The 24,315-nt window shown below is 44.8% G+C and overlaps 1 protein-coding gene across 4 annotated transcripts in view; it reads right to left on the reverse strand.

The window, feature by feature from the left end:
- The window catches only part of LOC134353977 (neuronal-specific septin-3-like), a 51,016-nt gene that overhangs the window by 12,471 nt on the left and 14,230 nt on the right, over nt 1–24,315 (reverse strand). For all 4 annotated transcript variants that reach the window (XM_063062594.1, XM_063062593.1, XM_063062591.1 and 1 more), the window contains exons 3-9: nt 20,918–21,046; nt 15,686–15,767; nt 13,223–13,360; nt 11,586–11,703; nt 4,738–4,833; nt 3,541–3,637; nt 254–305 (exon numbers count right to left, since the gene is read on the reverse strand). In XM_063062594.1, the coding sequence (XP_062918664.1) occupies nt 254–305; nt 3,541–3,637; nt 4,738–4,833; nt 11,586–11,703; nt 13,223–13,360; nt 15,686–15,767; nt 20,918–21,046 (712 nt within the window). The remainder of the gene's footprint in view (nt 1–253; nt 306–3,540; nt 3,638–4,737; nt 4,834–11,585; nt 11,704–13,222; nt 13,361–15,685; nt 15,768–20,917; nt 21,047–24,315) is intronic.

Below are 24,315 nucleotides of genomic sequence, written 5' to 3' on the forward strand. Positions count from 1 at the left end.
TACGTTGCACGAGGAGGAAAGGCAAAAATGTTGGAAGGGTAAAGAAGATGAGAAAGAGGGGAAAATAGTGAAAGGGAGAGATGGTTGCAGAACAGGATGAGATTGGGAAACATAGATCATGATATAGAGAATGAAATGGTTAGGAAAAGGGAAAAGGAGGACGAGATATATGTAAGAGAGACCAGGAGAGAGATTTATAAAATGCCAATAAAAATCCTCTGAATTCAATCTTACATGTGTAAAGAATTGTTACCTGACAATGAGATCCCGGAGAAGAGGAAATTCGCAGTGAGTGACGTTCTCAACTAGAGGGAAATGGGAAAAACAGTCAGAATGTGGCAGTATTTTCACAGAGAAACCCCTGTACAGTGGGCAGTGAAGCATCTATTCAGTGTGTACTCTGATGAAGTGAAGTAAAGGGGAGGCTTTATATATAAAATAATGATATAACTAAATTAAGCTGAGCTTGCTAAGACAGGGCTGAAGGATGTCGGTGTTGCTGGAAACCAGACTGATGCATGGTAACCAGGTCTTGGTGGTTTGAAGAACTTCGGCTCAATGCTCGGACCAGAGGTTGGGCCACTCCAGTTCCCACTCAGTATTTAGTTCCAAGAGGGATTCAGTACTTTGGAACTGGTCAGTCAAAGGGGAGAGCAGGTGACTATGTGAGACACATCTGGGAATTCAGAAGGCAGCAATGGATTTTCCACCGGGAACAGAATTCTTACAACCTCTGTGGATGGGAACTGAGGATCCAGGAAAAGTGTACAGCTTTCTACATCATAGTACGGGGCCTATTCAATCTGAGAGACTGAAAGAGAACATGGTAGTGATAGGAACAGTAACACTGAGAAGGAATGATGTTCATTGCTCATAGACAAAGGTTCCCTTTCTGCCAAAGGAATTTTATATAAAGATTAAGAACGGTTTAAACCAAAAATAAAGGAAACCATGTGAGTTTTAGATTCAAGGCTAAAGTAGATTGGGAAATTATATGAAAATATACGAAAGTAAATGAACAATTTCTAACTTCCAGACCTGGCCTCAAGCTGTCTTGATATTTGCAGTGTCAGGCCAGTGATGCAGTAGTGACCCATTGGCACACTGTTTGTGCACAAGAAACGTAGACAATTACTTGAAGTGTCAGCTTGAGTTGGTAACCGAAGGAATGAAAGTGCACCGGGTTAGAAACTGATGAGCTGGTGACCTGTCAGGAGGTCAGCTGCAAGTCACAGTGAGATATGGCATTGAAAAAGGCCCTTTGTTCACCGGCTCTGGGAATAAAGGCACCTTTTTTTGCACTAATCCTGCCTCAGCCCATTTTGTCCTCCATCAGCTCCCCTCCGAAAGTCTCTGTAAGTTAATCCACAGTGGAGAAACGTTCCTGCCAATGTTGACAGGGCACAGATCCCTGTTCCCAAACAAACTGTGTCAAAAGTTTGGAATCTCAGAAGAATATACTTTCCCACAGAAAGAGTCAACTTTGGCCCATCGACTCCATGCTGGCCCATAGACCAATCCCATTTCTCATTGACTTTCCCTGAAACTTATTCTCCCACATTTCTATCAATCCCTGCCCCCTTCCCCCCAAGATTTCACCACTCACCCACACACCAGGGGCAATATACAGTGGCAGTTCACCCACCAATCTGTGCATCTTTGGGATGCAGAAAAAACCCATGTGGTCACAGGGAGAATGTGCATACTGACAGTGCCGGAGGTTGGGATTGAACCTGGATCGCTGGAGTCACGTCATTGTGTCATTCATAGAGCTTCAGTAATTTCCTTAACATCCTGGAGGAGACGTCAGGATCCTTTGGTGGTTTGTCTACAACTCCCACCAATGTTTTCCACCTTTGCTGTCTGAATCCGTCGCACTCTTGGATATTCTGAGTTATCATTCTTCCTCTTTTCCTTCTGTCAGGACCACCTCGCCTCCTTCTCCATTTTGCCCATTTGGTTCGAAATGTTACCTACCCTGGAAAGTTTGGTTCCTGCACTTTGGAACTACATCTCTGTGAGGTCGGAGTAAATTTTTCAATATCAGTTGAGTCGAAAGGGTTTATAGCTGTACCGATTGGGTGAGGTTTTACGCTAAACCTAGTGACTATATTTACATTATTCGTGAGTGTCCTCCTGCAATCTTTTTAAAGGTAACACACACACTGCTGGAGAAACTCAGCAGATCAGGCAGCATCTACGGAAAAGAGTAAACCATCGATGTTATGGGCTGAGACCCTTCATCACGACTGGAAAGGAAGAGGAGAAGTCAGGGTAAGAAGGTGGGGGAGGGAAGAAAGAAGTACAAGGTGGGTGATGATATATGAAACCAGTAGAGGGGGAGATGGTGAAGTAAAGAGCTGGGAAAGTGATTGGTGAAAGAGATGAAGGGCTGGAAAAGGAAGTGATGGGTATGTAAGGAGATGAGGTAAGAGAGGGAGACAGGAATGGGGAATGGTGATGGTGGATGGGAGTAACTACCGGAAGTTTCAGAAATCAACATTCAAGCCATCAGGTTTGAGGCTATCCAGACGGAATACAAGATGTTGCTCCTCCAACCTGAGTGTGGCCTCATCGCAGCAGTAGAGGAGGCCATGGACTGACATGTCAGAATGGGAATGGGTGGTGGGTGATGGTTTCTGGCAGTGAAGCTGCGCAGGGTTGAAAAGCCAATTGACAGTGGTGTTACACTGTAGGGGTAGTGATTAGGATGTGGTTCAATAGTTCAGTAGTTACAATTCCCTATCAGAGAACGTACACTGTATTCAACTTGAAATCCTTACTCTTCACAGACATCCACAAAACAGAAGAAAACCCCCAAAGAATAAATGACAGGAAAATGTTAGAACTCCAAAGCCTGCCCATCTCTCCCAGGCACAAGCAGCAAGAAATCATCAACCCTTCCCCTTCCCCCTCCCTTCACTCATTCCATCAGAAAGCACCTGTCCCCCCCTTACACCACCTACCACACAAGCCCCCAAAAAGACCATCATCTAGAGGTGCTAGGAGGTGAGCTGCTGTGGACCTGAACCTGAATATCTAGCCAAGAATACTTGGACGAGGGTAGCTCCTCCCCTGGGTGGAAGCTTCAACTCCCTTAGGAAAGTGAGGACTGGTTTAGAAGGTGAGACTGTTCAGACCCCAGAAGTGGCAACTGAGAAACCCTCCACCGTCAAAGATGAAGAATATTGGCCATGGCAGTGGATACCTGGAGTAATGGGGATTGACTGATGATAAGATACGAGTTTGAAATGTACTGGGAAAGGGAAGTCAAAGTGTTCTCAGGCTGAGGTTGAGAAATAAGCTGTATTTTCCACGGGGTGAGCTCTGAGCTCATTGAGTTTGGAGGGAAGAGGAACTTGCCTTTAGAGTGAAAGGAAAGAAATGTTATAACATTGATTAAACAAGGGAACAAGGCAACTCCCAGCTGAGATAGTAGCTGGCAAACATTGTTGAGAGAAGTTACCCATTAAGAGGATTTGTATCAGTGACTCAATACGTTGCAAAGGCACTGGAAGAAGATCTCTTCCCAGCACTCACCCTCGATGATCCCCCAAGGAGTTTTCCTTCCCAACACTCGTTTCCCATTTATTTGATATTCGGTGTCACTGCCAACGATGGCAAATGGCATGGTTTCCTGCGGGACAGAGGAAAGCATGTCATTAATGGTGTGTGACAGAAAACCCGCAATAAAGCCAGCAGAGGTGCCAAACTGCTCAGCGAGTGCCTTATGTGGTGACTTTCGCCAGAAGTGGATCCTACATGCAGAGCACTCAAGGCTACCCATCACCATGTGGAGAAGGTAGAGAGAGATTACTGCGGGAGTTTCACGCCTCATTGGTGGGGCTGAACCCGTGGCAGGATCAGCTGTTGGCTGCACTCTCCTCCTGGTGCTCGTCATCCGAGACAGACCAGCTCCCCGTCACACTTACCTGCTGCCAGCAGCCAACGACGAGTATTTCACCATTACTAAATCTCTCTGGTTTGGAATCCACTTGAAATTCATCCTAGAATTGGTTACAATAACAGCAAGACCTGGTGACGTCTGTGTCTGTACTTGTCTGAGATTTAGTTCCAGTACTATTGTGAATACAACATATAGATGCTTTGACATCCCACACTGCTGGTGCAGGGGCACTGATCTCCACCCATGACCTGTCAGTGAGTGAGCTCCAGAGTCAGTGATCTACCCATAACCTGAGGGTCTCTCCATGTTCTCAGCATCTGCCATCTCTCTGGTGTCTGCACATCCGTAACCTGGTTCATTTACCTTTGGGGTTGCTGGCTTGAGTTCCTTGAAGTTGACCAAATGAATAGAAAGGACAATCACAACCCAATCTAGATCCCATTCCTCAGAATTTGAGCCCTGGCAGGTGGTTTGAATAACACAAATGTTATTACTTCTGCTGTTGAGTACACTTGTATTTGCTACACCCTCACATATCTATCACAGGACTACAAGACTTAGGAGCAGAGTGAGGCTATTTAGCCTATTGAGTTTGCCCTGCCATTCCATCATGGCTGATTTATTATCCCTTTCAACTCCATTCTTCTGCCTTCTCCCCATAATCTTTGATGCCCTTATTAATCAAGAGCCCATCAACTTCTGCATTAATTATACCCAATGACTTGACCTCCACAGCCATTTGTATTCAACTGCACAGCTGTGTACACATCTCGTTGATGTTTACCTGACAGGTACAGCCCAACGTGTGGAGGAAATGGATTCCTACTCACCCTGATCTTGTCGTTCTCTATCTTATCCTCCATGTCTTCATCAAATTCCCTCTGCGGGTAGAACTCAATATTGTTTGCCTCCAGCTCTTTCCGGACCTTATGTTAGAAGGACAAAGAGAATCACTGTTGGCTGTCGTACCAGGAAATGGTGCTAAGAGGTGGGCTGCAGAGTTTCAGGAAAAGATGGGCTAGTTTCAGGGACCATAGTACATTGCTCAAGTATCCTGAGCCTTGACTTACCCATTAGGAGACGTGGATCTGATTTCCACCACAGAAGGGGACTTTACATTAAAATGAATCCGGAATAAAAAGCTTGTCTCAGTGTTGAGGTCTGTGAATCACTAGGTTGTAAGAACCTGCCCGGCTCTTCAGAGAAGGAAAGTTGCCAACCCAGATGGGTATACGGGCCTGGGAATCCATTCAGTTCAGGAGCAGTTAGGGATGGTCAATAACCTTGACCTTGCCTTGCCCATCCATGAATGAACAAAGAGTAGGCCATAAGATATAGGAGCGGATAAGGCTATTCAGCCCATCGAGTCTGCTCTGCCATAAAGCTCCAATCCTACAGCAGCTGTGACTCAAGCACCAGGAGTCAACACCAATACTCTGCTCTGACAAATTGTCACAGCTACATTGGCCATTGAACATTGGGCAGAGGAATTTGATTCTCTTTGTCACATTTTTGTTAACAAACACATACCAGCCGATGCAATGGATCTCAAAAGAACAGTTCGTTAACGTGGCAGGGTAACAGTTGAACTCAGCAAATTTTCTTGTACAGATTGTACTTGGGACTGTTAGTAAGTCAGTAAGTTAGTTAGTAAGTTAGTATGTCATGCCTCCCTCCGGTGAAGATATAGACCATCTATATATGAAAGTACACCATATACCTCCTTTTATAAAAGGCATAATCTTTTTTCAATAAACTACTTATATTTATATACATCACTCAAACTTAATACAGTCAGCGGCCATTTTATTAGGTTTGCCTGCTTGTTAATGCAAATAAATTCCATATAATCAGCCAATCACGTGGCAGCAACTCAATGCATAAAAGCATGCAGACATAGTGAAGAGGTTTATTTGTTTTTCAAACTAAACATCAGAATGGGGAAGGGCTGTGATCTAAGTGTCTCTGACAGTGGAATGATTGTGGCTGCCAGCTGGGGTGGTTTGAATATCTCAGAAACTGCTGATATCCTGTGATTTTCACACACAACAGCTTCTAGAGTTTGCAGAGAATGGTGTTAAAAAGCAAACAAAAATATCCAGTGAGGGGCATTTCTGTGGGTGACAACATCTTGTTAATGAGAGAGGAATGGTCAGTCTGGTTCAAGCTGACAGGAAGGTGACAATAACTCAAATACTACACGTTACAACAGTGGCGTGCAGAAATGCACCTCTGAGTGCACAAAACATTGAACCGTGAAGTAGATGGGCTACAGCAGCAGAAGGCAACACCAAGTTTCATTCCTGTCCCTAATAAAGTGGTCACTGAGTGTTCTTTACGATCAACAAACTGCAGATTCATTCTTGCGGGGGGGGGTTTTACAAATTCCAGTGTATTCCCTCCATATCCACATTCACTTCTGAACTTGCCAACGTGCCTGTGCTCACAGACCTTCTCCGCAGTCACCTTGAACATTGCCAACTCTGCTGTTGTTCAACACTGTGATATTTATAGAGGTGTCAAGGGTACAGTTACAGGTAGCAGGAACAATCTGACTTGTAATCTAAATATAACTCTCTGCCATTTCAGAGCAGACATCTCTCGATCACTTCAGATCCTGGCATCATTCCGAATGAGTTGCTACCTTTATCTGCAAACAACAACTCTATATTATAGCTAAACCTGCTGGGAATGTCATACGATCCTGCTGGGAATGTCCTACCACCTTCCATGAGCAACATATAACACAAAGAACAATGATCTCGTCTTATAAAATACATTTTTTTGTTCTATTCACCTGTGCCCCACCTTTCCTGCAGCTTAAAACCAGCTTATTTTATCTTTTCTCTGGCTCTTTTTTTTTGAAGGTTTTCAGACAAACATTCACTCTGTTTCTCTCTCCACAGGTGCTGTCTGACCTGCTGAGTGTTTCCAGCACTTTAGACTTCTAGCATCTGCATTTTTAAAAATCTTTGTTTTGAGATTTTATTTGTTTTGGCGGGAGGATCTAAACTCATGGATCGACATTGACTTGACTTCTCCCTCTCGAGCCCACGTGAAGTTTGAGTCTCGTGGTTAGCCCCTGCCCCAACACTAGCTCTGGGGTCTGAGATGGTTGGAAGGAAGGCCCCAACATCATGGCATTCTGACAGCAAGGGCTTTTCACAGTTTCTGAACATCACTGATGGCCAAGGACAGGGATGTTCATAAACAATTTAAAACATGCAGACCTTTACCAAAAATTAAATACCTTCACCATCTTTTAACTATTGTTCAATAGCAAAATGAACTGCAGCTAATTAATTAAATAAACATAAACAAAGAAATAAAGAAAAATAAACAAGAAACTTATTAAATGGAAGTTGAGGACCCATTCAAATGGGACTGTGTTAGACATGCCAGCTGGGCTACAATTAAACTGTAAGTGTATTCAGTCCATCAGCTCAGGCTCTGCATTCACTGGACAAATGACAAGCACCTGACACTCAGCGCACTCCAGACCACTGCAGGGTGGTGTGCAGGTTCCAAAGGCGAGAACGTACTGATGTGTAGAGCCCAGCTCCGGCGCTCCCTATGGACACACTGGCTCGCCAGCAGCCCCTTCCAGCCCAGTGTCTCTGTCAGTGCTGTGACTGCTCCACTCCCTCTGTAAGATTCCGTCATGCACAGCTCACCCTTTGCCTCGGCAGCTCTCCAGCGCATCCCTACACTGTGATGGAAAATTCTGTTCAACCAGGTTTCACACTGAAGGAAATGAATCCTTTGAGAATTTGCTTCTTCAAGGGTTCTTAGACTACTCTGACAGGTTGTTCATAAACCTATAAGATACAGGAGCAGGGCCGTTCATCCCTGTTGAGCAGAGGTCCCCAACCTTTTTTGCATCGCGGATCGGTTTATTATTGACAATATTCTTGCGGACCGGCAGACCCGGGGTGGGGGGGGGGCGGGTAGGGTTGCCAACGGACAAGAGTAGCAGTCAAATACGTTGTGTTTACCCCGAGTAAGACTACAATGACCATGAAGCCTTGCGCAGGCACCAGTGTGCACATGCGTGTACGTGCCGATTTTTTTCTACAAATCGTTTTTGGTGATTCTGTTCGGGGGGGGGGTGGGCTTTTAATCATGACCAGAATATAGGTAATAAGTGGCTAATACATTCAATTTCGTTTCTAAAGGGGTTTATCTAATGAATTTAATATTAAACACACAGCGCATATTTTCCTCACATGAATATAGTGATATTATCAACTATCAGGGGAGGACAGGGGAGCTTGAAGTAAGTGTTGAATGAACTTCCAGTAGAAGTGGCAGAGGCAGGTTCGATATTATCATTTAAAGAAAAATTGGATAGGTATATGAACAGGAAAGGAATGGAGGGTTATGGCCTGAGTGCAGGTCAGTGGGACTAGGTGAGAGTAGCGTTCGGCACGGACTAGAAGAGCAGAGATGGCCTGTTTCTGTGCTGTAATTGTTATATGGTTATATAAGTCACTTATAAGTCAAAAGCATCCTAACATTTTGAGTAACGTTTGGATATTAAACACACAGCACATATTTCCCCCGTATGAACATAGAAAATCATTGCAACACACCAGTATCGCTGAATCAGTGGGAGCCCTGGGCTTGTTTCCCTGCAACAAGACGGTGCCATCGAGGGGTGATGGGAGACAGCGATACTCGAAGGGGGTTCCTTATGTCCAGTTTATTCCGCAATTTAGTTTTCGTTACATTCATTGCAGAGATATGTTGGAAATGGAAGCAACGTTTTCAGTGCTTTCATGGCTATCTCAGGATATTTAGCCTTGACTTTGATCCAGAATGCCAGTAGAGATGTTATGTCAAACATACTTTTTAGCCCGTCATCATTTGCAAGCTCGAGGAGTTGATCTCCTTCCAGCGCTGACATGGATGATGCACGGGTAATGACCTTGCATGCGTAATGACCTCACGTGCATTCAAGTTCAACAGTAGGCGTGAGAGGGAATGAGGAAAGGTGCGGCTGACTCATATCGCCAAATCATATCGTTTCCTTGCGGCCTGGTAGCGCATGCTTCGCGGCCTGGTACCGGTCCGCGGCCTGGTGGTTGGGGACCGCTGCTGTTGAGTCTGCTCCACTATTCAATCATTCTCCCCATTACCTTTAACCCTTTTACTGATCAAGAACCCATCGACCTCTGCCTTAAACACTCAATAACTTGGTCTCCACAGTCACCTGAGGCAACGAGTTCCTCAGATTCTGGCCAAAGAAATTCTTCTTCATCTCAGTTTGAGCTGCCTTTACTTTGAGGCTGTGCCCTTGGCTGCCCCACTTGGCATCACTATCCATTGGGACCAGTAAACGATTACACCCCCTTCTGCCCTTGTGGAAGGGGTTTTGTGGCCATGTCCACGCCCACAGTGGTGATCTGCACCTTCAACAAACTCTATGCATCTTTGGCCATGAGAAATGGGCGCTGTACATATCCTACAGGATCCTGAAGCCTTTCTGAAAGTTTTGAGCTTCTGACCATAACAAAACAAAGCAGCCATCACTTCTTCCTCAGATCTCACTGGTGCCCAGATGATGTCACACGCAGCTTCCCCATTTGACCCATTGATCCATGGACTTGGTCCTTTCCAACACAGTTCCTGCATTTAGCAAGTGCCAGGACTCTCGCAAACCTGTCTGCTGCCCTGGAGCGTGATCGTGCCACATGCCCCCTGTGTAAAGGTTGTGCCAGTACACGTTCCCTGTGGTGCTGGCTGTTGTCTGTACTGCAGTCCTACCCCGCAACACCCTGTGAAGCTCCCAAGAGAACAACACTCACAGACTGAGGCTTCATCTCCTCCGCTGTCCCACTACAAGTGGTACTGGCTTTTCACTAAAACCCAGAAACGCAGAAAACTCCTTTTTCTCTCTGCCGAAATGCTATCCCAACCTCATCACCAATTGATGATGTCTTCCACTGACACATGCAGATGAAAGCAACAGGTATGTACGAACAAGGCTTAGCACCTACAACATGTACAGGTCACTTTTACAGGAACTGAATAAAAAGGAACAGGAATAGGCTAATCAGCCCCCAGAAATAGCTCCTCCCTTCGGTCACATCACAGACAATCCCAGCAATCTCAGTACCACTTTCCCATTCTCTCCCCACACCCCTCGACTCCCTAACAGCTTCAATGCCTGCCTCCAACTTGCTCTCTCGTGCTGAATTATTATTGTCACATGTACTGAAATATCATGAAAAGCTATTGCTTCTGGACTATCTACAGAGATTATTCCAGACACAAAAATATCAAAGAGAAAGCAATCAACAGGAATTCTGCAGATGCTGGAAATTCAAGCAACACACATCAAAGTTGCTGGTGAACGCAACAGGCCAGGCAGCATCTCTAGGAAGAGGTACAGTCGACGTTTCAGGCCGAGACCCTTCGTCAGGACTAACTGAAGGAAGAGCTTACTAACTCTTCCTTCAGTTAGTCCTTACGCAGGGTCTTGGCCTGAAACGTCGACTATATCTCTTCCTAGAGATGCTGCCTGGCCTGCTGCGTTCACCAGCAACTTTGATGTGTGTTGCTTAAAGAGAAAGCAATAACTGAATGCAGAATAGAGTGTTACAGTCAGAGAGCGCGCGCAGTGCAGGCAAACAATAAGGTGCAAGGGCCACAATGAGGTAGCTTGGAAGATCACAAGTTCTTTTTTTAACATATGACAGGTCTGATAATATCAATACTGGGGAATTCTAAAGAATGACCCAAAACATTACGTAATTCTGTTTTCCCTTCACAGATGCTGCTTGACCTGTTGAGTATTTCCAGCATTTTCTGTTTTTATTTGAGACTTTCAACATCTAGTTTTCTTGATTTTTATCAAAATAGGTATATCACATCTAATAAAGTGCAGCATGTCCATGTATGGCAACACACCATATTTGGCAGAAACCCTGTCTGCAATGTTTGAATGCAATTTTTAGCACGTTAGTAGGATATGTTAAAATATTACTCACAGGAGTTTAACACTAAAACAGCAAACTGTAAAGTATTCTGAAATGTTTTGAAAATATTAATGCTTTTGGACAAGGTGGAATCAGACCATGTTGGCATAGAAAGCGGCCATTTTGTCCAGCAAATCAATGCCAGCTCCTACACGAGCAAGTTCAGTAATGGCAACCTCCAGCTTTTGCACAGTTACAAATTATTCCCTCTCAGAAGCTAACTGGCTCCCTTTTCAAAGCTCTGACTGTTTTCAGCACTACTATAGCAGTCAGAGCCAGACCGTTAACTACTCATTGTAAAAAAAAAGTCTCCTTGTCTCCCTCCGCACTGTTATCCAGAGCCTTAAAGGTGGTCCCTTAGAGAAATAGATTTATTTTTCTCATATTTTCTAAACTGTTCTCTCTTCATCTTACTGGTTCTCCAAGCTGACCTGATAACTAAACTCTTCCTGTATTGGAAGTATCCTTGTAGATGAGCATGCTCCCTCAAGGGGCTTCTGACATCCTTCCTTATGTAGGGTTACCAAAACAGGATGACCTGATAACTTCTTTTATGAAGTTCAAAATTCCACCTGCTTTACCTCTTAACATAGTGGTCAAGTTCCTGGATAAGGGCAGCCAAGGGTAACCCTTGCATTATCACAGAGTGGGGTGGCACGGAATTAAAGATGCTCATGACAAGGTTGGAGCAAACTCACCCTCAGTTTGAAATCGTGCCTCTCCTCCAGAGTCATCGTGTCTGCTTTTGCAATGACGGGAATGATGTTCATTATTTTTCCCAGGCGCTTCATGAACTCGATGTCCAGGGGTCGCAGGCTGCAAGAAGAAATGCAATTGTCACCGCCAATATCCGCAATGCTGCTTCCACGTCCTCCCGGTACAGGCCTCATCCTAAACACCACCAGGGGGAGCCACCCCTTCTCCACTCATCCCCATGCACTGGGGGAGCATCCTCGATTGATTTTTCTTCCACCCCTCAGAGACAAGGGATTGTCCAACCCCCCTCCACACTTTCTGTGATGCTGGCCATGGTTACCTGTAGAGCTGGCCAGTGAGAGGTACCCTCCTTTGTTTGGCTTGGTATAAGCAATGCCCATGCAGATGAATGCACAAGGACTCCAACTGGTCACCTTCCCCCTCAGGCCTGAAAACATTCCCACTGTGAAGATTCTTCTGGTGAGCTTCGGATTGTACCCGTACCCACCCCCTCATGGTCAGCACAGTGCGCATCGCCACAGAAGCACTGTGTTTTAGAAGCTCCCCTTCTCTCCTGCTCCTATTGCTTTACATCTTTATAGCTATTCTGTTGTCTTCTAGCCCTTTTTTTTAAGGTTATGAGGATGCGCAGTCCTCTTTTATTGTCATTTAGTAATGCAGGACTCTTTCTAGTCCTGAAGAGGGGCTTCTGCCTGAATTGTCGACTGTTTATTCTTTTCCATAGATACTGCCCAATCTGCTGAGTTCCTGCAGCATTTTGTATGTGTTGGTTTGGATTTCCAGGATCTCGTGTTCTTTGTGGTCATTTTATTCACAATGTCTAGTTCTTCGGTTCAACCCTTATCCCATCCTTTCACTCCTGGAGTTGCTTGCTTTCAACTGGATGGCCCAGATTTTACACACTTTCAGCACTGATGGCAACATCCAAATGAAAATCCAAATTCCATTCTCAATCCTGTTCTGACATGTCAGTCCCTGGCCTCCTGTTGTGCCGAGATGAGGCCACTCTCAGGGTCGGGGAGCAACACCTTATTTTACATCTGGGTAGTCTCCAACCTGGTGGCATGAATATGGTCTTCTCCTTCCGGTAAAAAACAATTCCCTCCCCTTTTCCTCTTCTTCTATTCCCCACTCTGGCCTCTTACTTTTTCTCACCTCCTGGGTCTTCTCCTCCTTCCCTTTCTCCTATGGTCCACTCTCCTCTCCCATCAGATTCCTTCCCATCCAGCTCTTTACTAGCTTCACCTATCACCTTCTAGCTATCTTCCTTCCCCCTCTCCAAACTTTTTCTTTTGGCATCTTTTCCCTTCCTTTCCAGTCCTGAAGAAAGGTCTGGCCTGAAACGTTGACTGTTTATTCCCTTCTTTAGATGCTGCCTGACCTGCTGAGTTCCTCCAGCATTTTGTGTGTGGCATCCGAATGAAATTACTCCAGTTTCATGAAAAACTCATTCCTATTCGGAGTGGAACCTGATACGGACAGAGTTGTCTCGTAAAGTTTGCAAAGATTTTCGTTAATGCATGGCACATACACATTGGTAGACCTTGTAACCCCTTGCAATAGAAGTTAGTGATAGGCTAGGGTTGGGGGATTTGGGTTTTGGACTGTTTATACATACGAGTGCCCAGTGGGGGAGATGAAGTAGAGGCAGCAGTGCACGCGGGTGTCGGGAATACGTTTCTTCCTCGAGATGTTCGCCTCCTCCTTCAGGAACTTCTCGTACTGTTCACTGATGTACTTCTCAATTGGCTCCCAGCTGCAAAGAGCAAAACACGTGTTGGAGGCTGCTGGCTACAGAGAGGGTAGGAAACACTCAGACGTGGACTGCAGAGAGGGTAGGAAACACTCAGAAATGGACTGGCACTTGGGAGACGTGTGCCTGTTACTCTGATGAGTTCACCCTGAGTTTCCGTTGTATCAGTGAGCAGTGTTACCCAGCTCAGTAACTCATCTGAAGTGGTATTACACAGCCTCAGAGTGGGGTATTAGATCATCTGGTATAGTGATCAGATCATAGATCATTGACCTGAAATATTAACTCTCTTCCCTTCTCCATGGATGCTGTCTGACCTGCCGAGTGTTTCCTTCATTTTCTGTTTTGACTTCAGAGTGAAAGGTTTAGTATCTGGTAGGGAGTCACATACAGACTGAACTGGCTTGCGGAACGACACACACATAGTGTGGGAACCCTATTAAACTAGACTTTGCCGGGAACCTACAAAGGTGTGTGAATCAGTGGTGGTCGGGTTGGTCCCTGTGGTTCTCTGAGGAAACTGAAAAGCCAGTGTCCATGTGCTTTACATGGGCCAAGGTTCATTCCTGCCCTCACCCTCCCCTGACTAACTCCATCTCCACTCCCTGCTGCCTCGGTAAAACCGCCATATAATAAAGGACCCTTCCTATCCTCTCCCACCGGCCAGAAGATACAAAAGCCTAAGAGCATGTCAAAGTCAAGGTCAAAGTAAATGTTAGTATTAAAATACATATTACTCTGCTTTGCTGCTGCTTGTGCATGGGAGGGGGGCTTTGGGGTTCTAACATTTTTACTGTCACTCATTCTTCAGGGCACTCTTCTGTTTTTGTGGATGTCTGTGAAGAACAAGAATTTCAGGTTGTATATTGTATATGTTCTCTGATATTAAATGGAATTGTTGAAATATTAAACACACGTCACCATATATCTCCCTGAGATTCACCTTTCCTGTGGCCATAGTCAGCAAATAGATAGACTAGTAAGTGTATCAGCATCAATGAAAGATCAACCAGAGCGCAGGAGTCAACAAACTGCGCAAATGTAAATATAAATAAATAGCAATAAGTAATGAAATAAAGAGTCCTTAAAGCGGTTGTGGGAACATCTCAGTAGATGAGTATAGTTATCCCCTTTTATTCAAGAGCTTGATAATCGAGGGGTAGTAACTGTTCTTGAACCTGGTGGTGCGAGTCCTGAGGCTCTCTTAGCTTTTTCTCGATGGCAGCAGCAAGAAGAGTGCATGTCCTGGGTGGTGGGGATCTCTGATGATGGATGCTGCTTTCCTGTGACAGCATTTCATGTGGTTGTGCTCAGTGGTTGAAAGGGCTTAACCAGTGATGTACTGGCTGAATCCACTACCTTTTGTAGGATTTTCCACTCAAAGGCATTGGTGTTCCCATACCAGGCTGTGATGTAGCCAGTTAACACACTCTCCACTACACATCTGTAGAAGTTTGTCAAAGTTTTCGATGTTACGCTGAATCAGGCTCAAGGCACTTCAACCCCACTGTTACCAGACACTTGAGCAGATCTCTTGTATGTAGAAAGATGGGCTCTTGATTTTCCAAACTATCTCATCGTGGCCCACGCGAGCCTGGTCCCCAGCAGTAGCTGAGGAAATGTGAAGCAGAGCTTCACCGGCACTGCACAGTGTACTTGTGCAGGGAGGCATCCACACTCACAAGGTGACCCCGGTGGTGTCCAGATGTGTATCGTGTGTTGTTGGATCCATTCCAAATGCTCTGCATGCGACATCTTACCCATGGAGAACCAGGATGTTCCCACTCACAACTTTCAACATTTTGAGGGAGTGTGGATCATGGACACAGACCCACTTCCATGGAATTCCATCCCCCCACCCTTCCTGCTCCTTTGGCAGGCTGGCCTACTTCAGTTCCGGCCTTTCACAGCCATTCTTTTCTCACCTTTGCTGACATCCCATGATGAACACGCGAGGAACTGGATGGGGGGGGCCATTCAGCCCCTCGTGTCTGCTGCACTGTTCAGTGAGACCACAGCTGACCTTTCAACTCGGCTCCATTTACCTGCATTAACCCCTCTATCAACCTCTGACCCAAACACACGCAGTGACTGAGCCTCCTCAATTCTCCTGGGCAAAGGGTTCCAAACATTCACATCCTCAGGTGAAGGGATTTGTTCCCAGCTCAGTCTGACGGCTGGACCTCACCTTGTTGACTGTGACCCAATAGACAACAGACAATAGGTGCAGGAGTAGGCCATTTGGCCCTTCGAGTCAGCACTGCCATTCACTGTGATCACGGCTGATCATCCACAACCATGTGTGGTTCGAGTGTTTTCCTCACCTACCAGTTGTCATTGTTGATCTGATCTCCGAATCCAGGTGTGTCAATCACTGTCAGCTTCATCTTCACCCCCTTCTCCTCGATGACTGGAAAGAAGATAAAACCATCATGTCCATTATAATGAGTGCATTGGCTTTGAGTGTTTTTTTTAAACTTTCTGGGAGTGGTAGGTTACCAGTGTTTGGCTGGTCGTCAACAACTGACTGATGAAGCTGATGTTGTCCAATGAACTGCCTCTAACTCTGGAGCCCCAACTCCAGTCAACCTGATTGGTTCAGAGCAACTCTGCTCAACCTGATTGGTTCAGAGCAACTCTGCTCGACCTGATTGGTTCAGAGCAACTCTGAAGCCCCAACCCCATTCAACCTGATTGGTTCAGACCCCAGCCTACTTGCTGTTTTCCCTGTAAAATGGCAGAGCTGCTGACCAGTTGCTATAAACTTGCTGCCTATATCTTGCTGCGGAGCCTGGGTGGGTGTGAGGGTGAGCTGCTTACTCTGGGCTTGTTCTGAAGTACGTTGCTGCTTATTTCTCTTACTGGGCCCAGAAGCACGGAATGGGATGTTTGGTGATGTTCAGTTCCACTCTCACCTCCTCAGAAAGTGAGTAATCCAGTGTGCGAACACCTTTACCAGAACTGCAGGGGTACATGATAATGGCTCACCACCATTTTCCCCAGGGCAATTCGGGTCTAACCAGCAATACCCAAGTCCCAAAAACGGAATAAAACTGAAAAGGTAATTAATTGGAATTGGTTTATTGTTGTCACATGTACCGTGGTACAGTGAAAAGCTTCTCTTGCATTCTGTTCATACACATCAAATCATTACACAATGCTTTGGGTTAGAACAAGGTAAAATAGTAACAGAATGCAGAATAAAGTATGATAGCTGCAAGAGAGTGTCCAGTATAGGTAGACAAGATCATAACAAGACAGATTGTGAGGACAAAAGTCTATCTTATTGTACTAGGGAACCATTCAATCGTTCTCTGCCAGTGGGGTAGACGCTGTCCTTGACCCTGGTGGTATGTGCGTTCAGACTTTTGTATTTTCTGCCCCACGAGAGGGGGAGAACAAAAATGTCTGGGTTGTCGTTGGGGTCTTCAATTATAATTTTAATGCTTTACCATGGCAGTGAGAAATGTAGACAGAGTCCAAGGAGGGGAAGTTGGTTTCTAGGATGTGCTGAGCTCTGACCACAACTCTCTACAGTTTCCTGCAGTCACGGCTAGAGTAGTTGCTATTCAAGGCATGATGCATCCAGAAACGATACTTAGCATGATACATCAATAAAAAGGGTTGATGGGGGACATCTCAAATTTGTTTTTAGCCTTCAGGTGAAGTAGAGGTGGGATGACAGCTGGAGAAGCAGGTAAGATCTCATGAGGTTTGGTGTAATATATTGGCATGGGTTGAGATGTGGGTTAGCGATGCTGGGTGGAGGACACAAAAAGCTTGCAGAGAGACAGAGATTGGTTTAGTAGTTGCCAGATGGAGTGCAATGTGGTTATTTCAGAAGGAGGAATGGAAAAGCAGTTTATTATTTAAATAACGTAGCACTGCACAATGAAGACACAAGAGACCGCAGATGCTGGAACCTAGAGTAATAAAACCTGTTGGAGAAACTCAGTGAGTCAGGCTGCATCTGTGAAGACAGGAGGGCGGCTGGCTTTTCAGGCCACACCCTGCATCAGGACTGACTGTATGGACAGGAGATAGTCAACGTGAAGAGGTAAGGGGTGAGGCACAGGCTGGTAGTCACAGGTGGAACCAGTTGAAATGAAAGGCAGATGGACTCTGGTGGGAGTGAAGACAGAAATAGAGCTAGACTTTCCAGCCTCTTTTCCCTCTCTCCATTTCTGCCTCCATTACAGTATTACAGTGGAGTAACGGGAATTGCAGAGAGGAGCTGGCCAAAGTTGATTGGAAGGGGACACGAGCAGGGATGACGGTAGAAGAGCAATGGCTGGAGTTTCTGGGGGCAGTTCGAAAGGCACAGGATAGATATATCCCAAAGATGAGAAAAGTCCGCAAAGGGGAAGATGAGGCAACCGTGGCTGACAGCATAAATGCAAAAGAAAGGGCATATAATACAGTAAAAATTAATCGTAAGTTAGAGGATTGGGAAGCTTTTAAAAACCAAAAGAAGGCAACTGAAAAAGAGCATAAAGAGAGAAAAGATGAAATATTAAGGTAAGCCAGCCAATAAATATCAAAGAGGATATTAAAGGTTTTTTTTCCCAGATATATAAAGAGTAAAAGAGAGGCAAGAGGGGATATTGGACTGCTGGAAAATGATACTGGAGAGGTAACAATGGGGGAGAAAGAAATGGAGAACTTTTTTTCCAGATATATAAAGAGTTAAAGAGAGGCAACACTCACAATGCGCTGGAGGAACTCAGCAGGTCATTCAGCATCAGTTGAAAAGATTAGTCGATGTTTCGGGCCGAAACCCTTCGTCAGGACTGAAGGAAGAACTTTCAAACCCTCCCCAACATTCTTCCTTCAGTCCTGACGAAGGGTTTCGGCCCGAAACGTCGACTAATCTTTTCAACTGATGCTGACTGACCTGCTGAGTTCCTCCAGCACATTGTGAGTGGTCCTTTGACAACAGCATCTGCAGATTATTTTGTGTTAAAAAGAGGCAAGGGAGGATATTGGACCGCCAGAAAATGATACTGGAGAGGTAATAATGGGGGACAGAGAAATGGAGGACACATTTATTATTTTGCATCAGTCTTCACTGTGGAAGACACCAGCAGTATGCCAGAAATTCAAGAGTGTCAGGGGGCAGAAGTGAGTGTAGTTGCTATTTCTGAGGAAAAGGTGCTTGGGAAGCCGATGGGTAGATGAGCCGCCTGGACCAGGTGGGCTACACCCCATGGTTTTGAAAGAAGTAGCTGAAGAGATTGTGCAGGCATAAAAATGATCTTTCAAGAATCACCTGATTCTGGAATGGTTCCTGAGGACTGGAAATTGTAAATGTCACTCCACTCTTTAAGAAGGCAGGGAAGCAGAAGAAAGGAAATAATAGGCCAGGTAGCCTGACTTCAGGGGTTTGGAAGATGTTAAAGTCCATTATGAAGGATGAGGTTATGGAGTTCTTGGTGAGACAGGTCAAGATGGGACAAAGCCAGTATGCTTTCCTTAAGGGAAAACCTTGCCTGACAAACATGTTGGAATTCTTTGAGGAGATTACAAGTAGAATAGATAAATGGGATCAGTGGATGTTGTATATTTGGATTTTCAGAAGGTCTTTGACAAGGTGTCACACATGAGGCTGCTTAACAAGATAAGCAAGTATCTTGTTGAGGAAGTGTATCCTTCTGGTTGGCTGCCAGTGACAAGTGGTGTTCCACAGGGGTCGGTATTGACTCCACTTCTTTTCACATTATATGGCAATGATTTTGATGACAGAATTGATGGCTTTGTGGCCAAGATTTTAGGTGATATAAAGACAGGTGGAGGCACAGGTAGTATTGAGGAAGCAGGGAGTCTGCAGAAGGGCTGGGACAGATTGGCAGAATGGGTGAAGAAATGGCAGATGGAGGTGTATGGTCATGCACTTTGGTAGAAGGAATAAAGGCATGGACTATTTTCTAAATGGGGGAAAATTCAAAATTCAGAGCTGCAAAGGGACTTGGTTAACTCACAGGTAGAGTTAGTGGAAAGAAAGGCGATGTTAGCATTCATTTCAAGAGGACTGGAATACAAGAGCAAGGATGTAATGCTGAGTCTTTACAAGGCATTGGTCAGACCGCACTTGGAGTACTGTGAGCAATTTTAGGCCCCTTAACTAAAAGATGTGCTGACATTGGAGGGGCTCCAGAGGACGTTCATGAGAATGATTCCAGGAATGAAAGGGTTAACATCTGAGGAACATTTGAATGCTCCGAGCCAGTAGTCACGGGAACTTAGAAGAACGAGCAAGGACCTATTACATATTGAAAGGTCTAGACAGAATGAATATGGAGAGAATGGTGCATCTAGGACCAGAGGGCACAGTTTCAGGATAGGAGGATGTCTATTTAGAACAGAGATGAGGAGGAATTTCTTTAGACGCCAGAGGGCACTGAACCTGTCGAATTCATTGCCATGGATGGCTGTGGAGACCAAGTCATTGGGTATATCTAAAGCAGAGTTTGATAGTTCCTTAGTTCATCAGGGCATCAAAGGTTACAAGGAGAAGGCAGGAGAATGGGGTTAACAGGAATAATAAATCAGCCTTGATGAAATGGCAGGGCAAGGTTGATGGGCTGAGTGGCCTAATTCTGCTCCCACGTTTTATGGTATCTTCCTGTTATCCACCAGTCACAGTCCCCCTACTTCTCCTTCATACGTCTTGATTGCTTGTATGTCATCTCAACTTGTAATGACAAAGACAAGGTGTTTCAATCGTTTACACTTTTATTCCTGCCTTTTGAGGAGGATTTAAGGAAGACTGGGGTGCCAAGGTAACATCATGGTTAGTGCAACGCTATTGCAGCTCAGGGCATTTCAAGTTTGGAGTTCAGAGTTCAACTCCGGTGCTGTCACTAAGGAGTTGGTACTTTATCCCCGTGACTGCATAGTTTCCTCCAGGTGCTCTGGTTTCCTCCTACTTTCCAAAGGCGTACCAGTCAGTAGGTTAGTTGGTCATTGTAAATTGTCCGGTGATTAGGCCAGTGGCTAAATCGGTGGGTTGCTGGGCAGCATGCTCATTGGGCCTGTTCTGCACTCTCTCTCCAAATTAAAAAAATAATTAAAGGATTGATTGGGAATCCTAGATTACTTGGCAATAGGGAGAAATCTGTCTACAGGAACGTAAGGAAGGAGGAAATCTTATTCATCAGCTAAAACTGGCGAGAGGCTAGAAAACCTGACCCAGATCCTGGTTCAAGAGGGAAATTTGAAGACTTACTATGAGTTTTGAATGACACATTTTGAATGATTTTGCTTGTAGGGCGAAAGGGCCAATTACAAGTCAGCTACATGGTTACAGTGTAGACCTGAGACAAGAACCACCGATGTACAGGATTAGCAGCTGCCACTTTGCAACCATCACATGCTCAGTAAGAAGCTGGAAAGGGGGAATTTACTCCTTCCGGTCTTGCAGAAGGAAAATTCATCTGTTGTTTCTCAGTGCTGCACCCAACAGGGATTTACCTGCAAACTGCCGTCTCTAATCTCAGTTCAGTTTTGTCTCCTTTACCTGGAAGAGTAACCATAAAGACTCTAGTTTACAAATATTCTCACCGTGTCCAACTGTTTTGATCTCCACTGTTTTTGGGACTTTCTCTTCCCGGTTTCGACCGCAGGATTTCCGACTAACTTGTGACTTGAACAGGGTGTTCACCAGAGTTGACTTCCCCAGACCACTCTGCCCTAGAGCAAGTGAGGAAAGGAAATCAGTATTTGTTTAAAAAGGGGAAAGGGAAAATGAAAAAAATATCTCGAATGTGCTCAGCTGCTGAATTTGGACGGAAGGGAAAGGAAACAGCTTGGCAAATTGGAGTCAAAACTGCATATAGACATAAAATCACAGAGGTGTGCAGAACAGAAACAGGCCCTTCAGCCCATCACTTCCATGCTGACCCTTTTGCCCATCTACACTAATTCCACTTGCCTGGATTGGGACCATACATTTGCTTCTTTCTGTCTAAGTTCCTCATAAATGTGGTGATTATATCTGATTCCACCATCTCCTCTGGAAGTGCATTCCAGGTAGCTCTTCCCTGTGCAGTCCATTTATTTTTGTCTGCCCAACATGCTTTTTGTATGTGTCCTACTTTGTTGCATTTTTTGCAAGTTTCGCCTTTAAATCTGCATTGGTTTGGTGTATGAGAGCCCCTGCCATAATGGTAACAGACTTGTTTGGCTTTGCCAGTTTCTGTTTAGAGTTTGTTCAATCCTGACTACAACATAATGATGTCTCTGTCTACTGTTTCCATTGATACAGCTATTTCAACTGCTCTTTTAAATGTAAGTTGTGCATCAGTTAGGAGCCACTTTTGAAGGCTTTCTTGTAAGATTTCACAAAAACTAAGCGATCTCTCAGTGCAACATTAAGCCCATCACTGAACTAAGAATGCTCAGACAACTTCTTCAATTCAGTCACACACACTGAAATGAACTTCCCTTCCTTTTGATTCTGCTTATGAAACTAAAGTGTTTTCCAATCAACAATGGTTTTGGTTCTAAATATTCCTGCTTTACTTTCATGATATCAGCTAAGTTCATTTTGGCTGGTATTGTTGGAGCAGTTGAATATCTAAGCAAACTGTATGACCTTAAACCCAATACACTCAGCAAAACTAGTACTCATTTCTCATTAGCTATTCCATTTGTCTCAAAATACTGCTCAATTTTCTCAGTATACAATATTCAGTTATCTGTTGTGCAATCAAACACATCTAACATTCTGATGTAGCCAACATTTCTGCTCCTTTTGTTTATTTGTGATTATGATCACCCTGTGCTCACAATTTATGAACCTGTGAATATGTCCGTTTTCTGCTTTTTTTAAACTCAATCTTCTCTGTCTCCCTTTTCTGAAGAGACACTTGCTGTGCTACTTTTTTAAAAACTTGAATGTCTTGCTGTGCTTCAAAAGGTAGACAGTTGTCTTGGGTTTATTTAAAACTTAATCATCACCACTGTTATGCTTTGTAGCTCTAAAACGTTAAACTATCTTAAAGATTAAACCTCATTGAAACCCAGCAAATGCTGAAAGGCCTCAGCAGAGTGGATGCGGAAAGGATGTTTCCTATGGTGGGGGAATTGAAGACAAGAGGGCACAGCCTCAGAATAGAGGGACGTCCTTTTAGAATGGAGATGAGGAGGAATTTCTTCAGGCAGAACATGGTGAATCTGTGGAACCTGTTGCCGTAGGCGGTTGTGGAGACCAAATCATTTGGTGTATTTAAAGCAGAGGTTGATAAATTCTTCATTAGTTAGAGCATGAAGGGATATGGGGGAGAAGGCAGGAGATGGAGTCTGAAAGGGAAATGGATCAGCCATGATGAAAAGGTGGAGCCGACTCGATGGGCCAAATGGCCTGATTCTGTTCCTATATCCCATGATCTTATAGTTGAAAACAAAAACATGGATCCAGGAGTTACGTATCCTAGGTTTGTTTTTACTTTAAGCGAGGCACGCACGCATAACATAACAGGATCATAATGTATGCAATTGACTTATTTTTACGTATAACCTGCAAGTATTTCTCTAAATGATCAAGAATGCTTAATCAAACAATATATTTACAATATTACTCAAATACTACTGAAATATTAAATACTAGATCCCAATAATCAAAAGTTGACAATGTACACTAGGAACACAGTTACGCTGAAAGGGTGAGAGGTCGTCAGCTGGGTGGGAATACAGTCGTGCGGCTGTTTCATTATCAGGAGCATCACTGCCCTGCATGCCTCCACTGGTTCAGCCACTGACCTGACAGTAGACCTCACAGGGTGTCTGGCGGGTCAGGTCAGGTCTGCAGGTTTGATTTGTGAAATGGTGCTCTGACTCTGGGATTAAATCTGAAGAATTATTTTATATGAATCAGTCGTCTTAAAACTGAACAAGTACTAAAATCTGAAGGCACCAGAGGGAGGCATCGAGTTCATGCTAAAAGGACCTCTGCAAGTGTTGAAAGAGATTGAATCACTGGCTGACGCTCTCTGGGAGTGGGAGTCTCCGGGGACATTTGGATCATTTTGCTAATTGCAGAGGTGGTAATAGTTATTGGCTGCGTTATTCAACTTGCACTGACTGAAGCAGAGGTCTACGTTGTGTGCACGCTCAGAAGCATTGTGAGTGTGTGTTTGTGTGTGTGCTCAGTACTGTGTGTGTGTGTGTGTGTGTGTGTGTGTGTGTGTGTATATATATACACGTGCATGTGTGAGCATTGTGCATGTGAAAGGAACCCTGTAACCAGGATGATCTTACGGACCAGCTTCAGCTGTCGCTTCCTTTGCCAAATGGGCATGGGCTGTCTCATTAAACAATCCAAGGACGGGACAGAGAGTTCTTTACCCTACTTGCATGGTGACAGGGATTTGGGGCAAAGATTTGCAAACCTTCATACCCAGACACTGGACAGTTTGGCTGCTCTGTTGAGTACCGGGAAAAAACACACATTCCAGCGAACCCGCTCTTTTAGAGATATTCGCTGCTGTATCATACTGACAGGTGCCACATGTTGCAAGGGATTGGTGCATTACAGGCAGCCTGTCACTGATAATCTGCGAGTGCCCGCCGCCTTTGGCATCACTTCTGTATGGGGTTTCTGACTGTAATGCGAGCAGTACAGGTCTGGCTGTATCTGACTCCAGTGCTGCTGGTGTAATGGCTGATGGAGGGAAACTATATCACCTGACTTCTGGCCTTTGTCGAACAGTGTCTCTCCCCATCCTCTACGGGAATAACTAACAAACAAAAATCTCCAAAGAAAATGAAGAACTGTAAGGTTTTACTGCCTGGGATGTCCGAGCACTGGCTTTAGCTCCTGATTCCCCTGAGTATCAGCTCTAGAGGGCAGGGAATCAATGGAGCACCCACACAGTCCATTGATGGTACTGTCATACTTGAGGGCATCAGACAGCCTGGTCATGCACGGGTCAGATTGAGAGATGGGTACTGTTTGAGTA

Source organism: Mobula hypostoma, chromosome 11 (assembly GCF_963921235.1).
Source record: "Mobula hypostoma chromosome 11, sMobHyp1.1, whole genome shotgun sequence".
Lineage (NCBI taxonomy): Eukaryota > Metazoa > Chordata > Chondrichthyes > Myliobatiformes > Myliobatidae > Mobula > Mobula hypostoma.